The sequence below is a fragment of the Nicotiana sylvestris genome, chromosome 9, assembly GCF_000393655.2.
Source record: "Nicotiana sylvestris chromosome 9, ASM39365v2, whole genome shotgun sequence".
Classification (NCBI taxonomy): Eukaryota; Viridiplantae; Streptophyta; class Magnoliopsida; order Solanales; family Solanaceae; genus Nicotiana; species Nicotiana sylvestris.
The window spans coordinates 59,231,399-59,240,809 of NC_091065.1; the positions used below are offsets into that span (position 1 = coordinate 59,231,399).

The window sequence follows — 9,411 nt, forward strand, 5'->3', positions numbered from 1 at the left end:
TTGTTGTTTAGTAACATGAACATGTGTTCGTTGAGATACAATCCTAGTTCATGCGAATAGTATGCAAATGAGCGAGACATATTCACATGATGTTTGTAAGTTGCTATTCCTTGTTAATTAACTCCGTATGATATTGAAATTTGTTCGGGAATGTATTTATTTTGTTCCGTCATGTTAAGTAGTTATTCGGCATTTTGTTTCTTCACGCTCAGATTGTTGTTATCTCAATGTTTGTCTTAATAGTTGTTTGAACATGTAGTAGCAATGTTAAAATCATAGTAGTAATTTAATCCCGCGGAAAAATAATCGTTTCATCAAATAAGTTTAATCTACGATCCATGACCTCGCGAAATAGCAAAGAAATGTAGTCATTTTAGCCTTGTCTTTTTTTTTTTTTAAAATAATATAAAAAAAATATAAAAATAAATAATAAATAATAATAAAAAAATATAAAAGAGACGAGCTTCGCTAAATAAAAATGTACAAATTGCGGAGCCCTCGCAAAATATATGTATTAAATACTTAGATTCCGGGATGGGCCGTTTAGTAAATTTCACGGCCCTACCCCAAAATAATAATGCGCTAGTTGCTTTAGGCGCGCCTTTAATAATGTTATCTCCCTAAACTCGGGTGCACATTTATGTGACCCAAATCCAAATCTCAACGGAGTCGAAATATGTCTCTAGTCACGGGCGCATTGATTGTGGCGTGGCCCGGGATGCATTTCCATGACGTTGCAAATTCTTTAAAAAATAAGAATGAGATGAGCCTCGCCGAATAAAAAATACAAATTGCGGGGCCCTCAGTAAATACTTGTTTAAAATTACTTAGAATTCAGGAGGGTCGTTTAGCGAATTTCACGGCCTCCGCAAAATAATAACGCGATAGTTGCTTTAGGCGCGTGTTTAATATTTTACTTTCTTAAGCCTGGGTGTGCATTTCATGCGACCCGTATCCAAATCCCAAAACATCAAATAAAACGTGTTCCGGATTGTGGGTGCATTTCATGTGACGCAGTCCAAAGACGTGTTTTAAGCGATGTTCACATTTCTTTTAAAAACAATAATAATAAAGCGGTTAAAAGATAAAATTTGCACATAAGTTCATATTTGTATAAAATCAGATAATCAAGCCGAATATAACAGTTGAGCGACCGTGCTAGAACCACGGAACTCGGGAATGCCTAACACCTTCTCCCGGGTTAACAGAATTCCTTATCCGGATTTCTGGTACGCAGACTGTAATATGGAGTCATTCTTTTCCTCGATTCGGGATTAAAATTGGTGACTTGGGACACCCTAAATCTCCCAAGTGGCGACTCTGAAATAAATAAACCAATCCCGTTTCGATTGTCCTTTAATTGGAAAAACTCCCTTGCGCCCTCGCGGGTGCGCGTAAAAAGGAGGTTTGACACTATTCAAGTTATTGAAGGTTGAGTTACACATGAGTTCAGCTTACCATCCCCAGACAGATGGTCAATCAGAGAGATTAAACATGTGCTTAGAAACATATCTCAGATGCATGACAAGTCATAAACCAAAGGCATGGAATTAGTGGCTTTCCCTAGCTGAATTCTGGTATAACACCTCATTCCATTCTGCATTACAAATGACCCCATTCTAGGTTATCTATGGTTATGAACCTCCTTAGTTGACATTTGAATTAGTAGCTCAAGGTAAAGTGGATTCTGTAGATCAGTGGTTAAAAGAAAGGCAAGTGATGGCTAAGGTACTGCAGGAAATCCTCAGAAAAGCTCAGAATAGGATGAAACAACAAGCAGATAAGCATAGGACTGATCGAGAATTTTCAGTAGGGGATTGGGTCTATCTTAAGCTACAGCCTTATAGGCAGTCCTCTATTGCTATCCGGAAAAGCCTTAAGCTTTCCACTAAGTTCTATGGTCCTTATCAAGTCTTCAAAAGGATTGGTAATGCTAATTATGAGTTACAACTTCCTCCATCAGCAAAAATTCATCCAATTTTTCATGTTTTACAGCTCAAGAAGAAGATAGGCACTAATATAGTTGCATGTGTTGATCCTCTTGTATGCTCACCTGATGGAGCTCCTATGACTGAACCAGTTGTTGTGTTAGGAAGAAGAATGATCAAGCGAGGGAATAAAGTAGTGACACAAGTTCTGATACAATGGTCCAACTTACTCTCGGAAAAGGCTACTTGGGAAGATTATGGCTTCATCAAATCCCAGTTTCCAAATTTCGAACCTTGAGGACAAGGTTCTATAAGGGGCAGGGTTTGTTACATTGATGGTAGTTAATACAGTTGGTAATAGTTGTCACATTAGTCCCATAGTTTTTATTATAGCAATTTAGTCCTATGTAATTTAAATTCCAGTCCTTTTTAGTCCTATTATTGAGTAGTACAGGATTGTTGTCATACACTGCCAGTTGGCAGTATTTACGGATCCCTAGGCAACAGAAATGGCAGATTAGTCGTTATTTATATTCCATGTATTCCAATGATTAGCTATGAATGAAATCTATCTAAATTTCCTCTCCTAATTCTCTCTTCCTTCTTCCTTCTTCCTTCTTCCTTCTTCCTTCTTCCTTCTTCTTCTCTCTTCTCCCTTCTTCTTTTCATTAGCTAAAGTTCTTCTATTTTTCTGTTACTTTGTTGAGTGTGAGAGTAACATGCACCCACACTCTTTGCCACATCAGCGTCCAGGGGGGTAATGGCTCTCAAAAGGCCAAGTTGAGGGGGGTAATTAAGACCATGAACAATTTAAGGTTGTAACTAATAATCCGTGCTAAGTTTAGGGGGGTTTTAAGGTATTTTGCCTATATATTCTGACCATAATTTATTACTTAACCATGATTAATTAATGCAATTTGGTATAAACACCATGTATGGATACGTTTTTACCATTGAATATCTTCCGGTACATATAGTATATAATGGCTTCTCTCTTTCTGAATTTTCTTTTTATTCCTTGTTAGAAAGAGGTGATTTGGGGAGGTAATGGAAAATCAACTCGTACCAAAGCAAGGAAGATGTCAATTCGCCAGTTTCTTGATCTGAAATTGAATTGATTCAAGGTGAGATATCTAGAGTTACAAACATGGTATAACATTCTAGTAGAAATTACTCGGTGTATCCTTGCCTATTGAATCTCAAGTTGAACTTGTTCACGTATTCGCCTCAGTTGCTTGTTCATTGCTAAAGGAAGAATTAAGCATGGCTTCCTTTAGCAGTAGCACAAGTAATATAACATTTCGGATTTCTAGAAATAACAGAAATACGAGTCTATGAAATAATATGTCAAATAGTAGACTCAAACATGTTCAATTGATAACGACAAGTCGAAGACAATAAAATATGAAAATGTATTTTTTTTTTTTATATTTCTATGCTAAGATTAAACACAATGATTCGTAAATAAAAGTGGTATTATACAACTAAAAAAACGCCTGGGGCAAGCCTTCAAGGAGCCCCAACATGTAAGCAGACCTCGAACAAATCATAAAAGGGAAGGGGCATTTGTACAAATGACCTTTTTTGGAATATTCTTTAATTCAGCCCCGTTAACTCAGTGAACTAGATAATTTTTAAAGCCAAAATTTACCAAACTGAACTACTGGGGGACATAATTAAAGAGCAGCCTCAGGAAAACCATACCGTGCAAATAATCTAAAAGGAAGCACCCACAGGTTCTCGCATTCTGTGCATAATCGGAGGAAATGTTGCACTTCGGAAAAAAATTTGCTCATTGTAAAACACTAATGCCTCACCAAAAGGACAATAAAAACTGTCTAAGAACTTTAAGAACTACGTATCAACTAAGATTGTGTGCATATGCGGCTAAGACCAGGCTCTGCAATGGCATGACCTTCTTTTCTCCAACTCTCTCTCACTCCATACACTTCATTCCACATCCCAGCTGCTGCATAAACATTAGATAGCGCAACAGAAGCGGTAGAAATCTGTTTCTCCCTTTCCATCATCTTTACAGCTACCTTCTTTCCAATTTCGATGTTTCCATGCAACTGACAGGCCCCTAGAAGTGCAGCCCAAATGGCACCAGTAGATCTCCCATCACTTAGATCGTTCTCTTCCATTCCCTCCACCAAATTCCATGCTTCCTCAAGCCTTCCATTACGTCCCAATAAATCAATTAGACATGTATAATGTTCTTCCTCGGGCATCAAACCGTACCGCTTCCTCATTTGTGTAAAGTATTGCATTCCCTCATCAACCAACCCACAATGACTACAAGCAGATAATACTGCAATAAATGTCACTTCATTGGGCATAATTCCCATGTTTACCATACGCTGAAAGAGTTCAAGGGCTTGGGAGGCAAATCCATGAATAGCAAATCCCATGATTGCAGAAGTCCATGAAACAACATTTTTCTCTTCCATTGCATCAAAAAGTCGCAGTGTGTAACACAAATTACCTGATTTTGAATACATATCAACTAAAGCCGTACCAACAGCCACGTTGTCATATGCATCTGGTAACGCTCTAATAATTTTCGCATGTATTTGCTTTCCTTTGTTCAAATCAGTTAGACGAGCACATGCCTCAAGAGCCACCACAAAGGTCAAGCAGTTCCCTTCTAGCGTAGATCCTTCTTTTCCAGAATACATCTTAGCCAACAAATTTAAGCCTTCTTGGGGCAAATCCTTTTGCACATACCCTGTCATCATGGTAGTCCAAGAAACAATAGTTTTCTCGGGCATATTCTCAAACAGTGCCTTAGCAGCTTCAATGAGTTCATTATGAATAAAACCAGACAACAATGAATTCCACAGTGGAACGTGTTGTTCAGGTAGCCAACTTTCAAAAACTTTTCGAGCTTTACCAATATCACTGCACTTGCTGTACATGTCCATGAGTGCACTACTAATAATCACTCTGCTCTCTTTTAATGAATCAGCAGTGCTACATGAATCCACCAAAGTGATAAAGAGGCCATGGATTTGCTTCCCAACATTGAGCAAATGCATCTTAGCACAAGTAGTTAGCAGAGGCACGAATATAGTCTGATCTGCAACAAAAATTTCAACAGCATTCTCCATTGACAAAATGTACTTAACGACATCAGCATACATGTGATTAAATACATAACCCCTTATCTTCACAAGCTTCGAAACAAGATTCCTCTCCGATCCAACAAAAACTTTCTCAGCCGATGCAAGTCTACCGCAATAAAAGTACATGTTAGCAAGCGAATTTCTACAACTCGACTCAAACCCACTAACAAATGCATAACCATGAACTTGCACACCCAAAAGTAGATCTTGTACGTACGCACAGCCAGATAAAACGGTCGCAACGCTGTACTCATCAGGCACGTAAAGTTCTCTGCACTTCATTCGATAAAACAACTCTAATCCTTGACATTCCTGTCCATTCTGAACATACCCAGATATCATAGCGTTCCAGGTCACCAAATTTCTATTGGACATTTCATCAAACAACTTCCGGGCACATTCAGCGACCCAACATTTCGCATACAAATCTACGAAGGCAGTCTCAACGATGACATTTCCAGGAATGTATCCAGACTTTACGATGTGGGCATGCAAGGTTTGTCCCAAAGACGGGTGCTGTGGAGTAGAAGCAATGGCGCGAGCAACAGCCGTGAAGACGAAGTGATTGGGCCGAGCATCTGGGTTGGATTGAGATTGGTGGAGCATGCAGGAGAAGAGATGAAGGGCCTTGTGGGGTTGATTGGAGCGAGCATAGGCTGAGATGATAGAGGTCCATAAGGGTGTATCTTTTTGAGGCACTTGGTCGAACAGCTGGTGGGCAATGCTAATGGAGTTGGGGATTCCAGATATAACATAGTCAGCGACGAGCTTCGTAGCATAAACAGGACTAGTGTCAAGGCCAAGCTTGATAAACCAAGCATGTCTACTCATTCATGCGGCGTTGTACATGGAGGCATTTGGGAATGTATGATCGGAGACTCGAAGTACAGAGAATTTGAATATAATTTTTAAATTTGATGTGATTTATATCAAAATTATTCCTTAGGTTTGAGGATAAGTTTATTTTTGTCCTTTAAATAAACACTTGAGCACATATCGTCCTCTACATTTGCTAAAATTGAACAGATATAGTCCATTTAACATAATCACAAGCGGGGACTAACGGTTCTTTCATATGTGTGATTGGGTAGAATGAGTCTCCAACATGAACCCTGCCTCTAATGGTAGCGTTCCTCTGCTCAGTCAAGGGAATTTCTTCAATAACCAAGGAACCAAAAGTGCTATTAACCCTAACCTCATACATAATGACAATTTTGGTTTTAAAATCTCTTGATTTTTTCTCTATTAGACTAATTTTTTTTCACGGGGTTAAAAACAATTAAACTTTCCAACTATGCTATCATTGATTCTTAATAGTTAATAGTAGGGTGTTTGGGTTAGCTTAAAAGTATTTTTTGGCTTTAAAAAAAAAAGCCAAAACTGTTCAAAGCTCAATTTATGACTTTAGCTTAAAAGATCTTTAGGTTTAACCAAATATTTTTCCTTTTTTTCTATTAAACTTCAAAAAAATATTTAAAATAATTACTTATTACTAAGAGAGGTTACATCAACTATTTAGAAGTTCTAAAAACAATTATTCAAATGTTTTGTTACTTTGTAATATATATCAAGCAAAAAATATAATTTCTCTCTATATTCTCTATTAGTTAATAGAAGGTGACATATAAACGTAAAAACGAAGGTGCGAGATTCTTTAGATGTGTGTATAATATAGTGGTTGTTGTCACACTCCTTTTTTCTCCAACCCCTCGCGTGATAGATTAAGTTAAAAAAGCTTTTTCAATTAAAGTGATATTTTGAAAAGGAATTATTTTATTAAATCGAAGTCGTCACTTAAAATTAAATTTTGGTGTTCCAAATCACCTTATTGAATCTCTAATCAAAAGGAAAATGAGCTCCTTTACCTTGAAAAATTATATAATTACCTCATGGGGAGTTAGTCGCACTCACGATTTGATAATATAAACATTTTTCCCTTTAGGAGAAATGTGGTAGGGATACTATTTTACTTTTGCTTTGTATCTTTCTTTTTGATTTCATGTTGTTCCTGTTTTTTATATTATTTCATATTATTTCTGTGGTGTTACTGATATTGTCTCCTTTTGTCTTTTTGTCTTCTTGAGCCGAGGGTCTTTCGGAAACAGTCTCTCTACTCCTTCGGGGTAGGGGTAAGGTCTGCATACACACTACCCTCCCTAAACCCCACTAATGAGATTTCACTGGGTCGTTGTTGTTGTTGTTGTTGTTTTCCCTTTAGGCTTGAAAAAAGAAAATTCAAAAAGTTAAAGAGGAGTGGAACCCAAAGATGTCTGACATATCATAAACCATAACCTTGATAGAAAAGAAAGAAATATAATTATCTATTCTATGCAATTTTTCTGAGAGGGAGAGTGTATTTTTGTTATATTAGACTTCAGGATGTGTGAAGGGAGCATATCGAAGTTGGAAAATAGAAAAAAAGTATTATTTTATACAGTTTATAGCTATAAAATAATTGTATTCCTTGCCCTGTATTTTTTTCCTAGTATACATAAATCATCAAATTATATAATATATTGACTTACGAATACTAATATTATTAAATGGAGATTGCAAATATTATAATGTTTACTCCTGATTTTGATATGCAAAAACAGAAGATCAGGTAAGAAATTCTTTTGACCGGAAGATAGTATTAGGCACCTCCCGTGTTCCATGATTGGTCGTTCTGACGCGACTTAGTCAGTTTTGCGGTTTTGTTTCGCCTCCAATGAATAGACCAACAATCGGTGTATTGTTTGGTGGAGGTGAAATGGTTTGTCTATTTTGAGGCGAAGTCGGAGTAATGGTTCAATGGTGGAGCAATCTCCGGCCTTTGTGAATTTTCAATTTGGGAATTCAATCTGGATAAAAATTGAATCTTTATAAATCTTTTATCAAATATTCTTTTTAATTTGAACCGTCCAATCAAAAGAAAAGAATGGCCCTAGTTCAATTGATATTATATATCTTAAAACGTATGGGCCAAACCCATGGACATGGCCATGGCACGAGTCAGGACGTGTCAGGACGTGTCAGGACATGGCAGGACATGGCCATGGCACGAGTCAGGACGTGTCAGGACATGGCAGGACGAGTTGTGGGTAGATTCGGACCAAACCAAGCCTAGTTTGGTCACGAGGGAGGTTAGGGGAGTGTCTGGTACGAAGATGGTGAGGTTTGGTATAGGTCCAGGAAGGCGTGGGTTATAGCACACGAAAATTTGGGACTCGCGCGGATTTGCAGTTTTATGGCTGTAAAATGCCAAAAAATTGAATGTGGTCATTTCGAGTGGGTGGAAATTGTTTCTTATGCCGTATAAGTAAGGATGAGGAGAAGGTAAAGGAATCTTACTTGAAGAAGGATGAGGCACAACCAAATCCACTAAGGATGAGGAGGTTGTTAGTTTTCGATGAAATTCCGAGCTCTATATCTTAAAGGTGTTTGGATTGGCTTTTAAGCTAGTCAAATCAGCTTTTAAGCTCTTTTTAGTTTTTTTTAGTGTTTGGCAAAGTCAATAAGTACTTAAAATAAATTAAAAACTGCTTAAAACAAGCCAAAAACAATAAGCTGAGCAATCCCAACTTACTGCTTTTTGGCTTAAAAGCTATTTTTGCTGAAAAACTACTTTTTTTAAGCCAATCCAAACGGACTCTTAGTTTGTTGGTGGTTGATAACTGATTTTGAAGAATGGTTTCCTATTTTGGTACTATATATTTAGAGTTTAGCTCTGTGTTCAAATTGGTATAGTATATTTTGTGAACAACAAGAATATGATATATGATTTATAAATTATAGTAGTTTTTGGTGTTTGATGAATGGTTTTCTAATTTGGTGTTTTATATTTAGAGTGTAGTTACATGTTAAAATTGGTATGGTATATTTAGTGAACAAGAAGAATATAGTATTCTACTATTAATAAACAAAAGAACTATGAAATAATGTGTCAAAAAGTTGTGAATCAGCATATTCAATTGATATTATACATTTTAAAACGTTTGTGCCGAACCTTCAAGAAGTTAATCAACATGGAAGTATAACTCAGACAAGTCATGAAACGGAAGCAGGCAAATGTTCTCCTATTCTTGTATAGAGAAATATGTTTATATCAAATAATCGCACGAGGAAGTGACAAGAAGTGACACGTGAAGTCGAAAACAGGAGATAGTTGAATCCGAAGGCAACGATCCCGTCTGTTACCGGAAAGAATGATACTCATAAAGATGAAATAAATGTCTGCATTTCGATAGCATTTAATGAAGAATACTCTACAACATTAAGTACACGGCACGTTACAAAGAATATGGCATTCACTGCCTGCCGTTAAAACGGCGGTATTCTCAATATTCATAATTAGAAGATTTTTAAGCCTTACCCAG

At 37.0% G+C, this 9,411-nt stretch overlaps 1 protein-coding gene across 1 annotated transcript; it reads right to left on the reverse strand.

Moving 5' to 3' along the window:
* Positions 1-3,793: 3,793 nt before the first annotated feature.
* LOC104231615 (pentatricopeptide repeat-containing protein At2g13600-like) lies at positions 3,794-5,884 on the reverse strand. The gene has a single exon (XM_009784630.2). The coding sequence runs from the start codon at positions 5,882-5,884 to the stop codon at positions 3,794-3,796; it is 2,091 nt and encodes a 696-aa protein (XP_009782932.1).
* Positions 5,885-9,411: the final 3,527 nt, after the last annotated feature.

What these genes read in the sequence shown, in the direction of transcription:
- LOC104231615 (XM_009784630.2), bottom strand. Translation starts at nt 5,884, where the DNA reads ATGAGTAGACATGCTTGGTTTATCAAGCTTGGCCTTGACACTAGTCCT.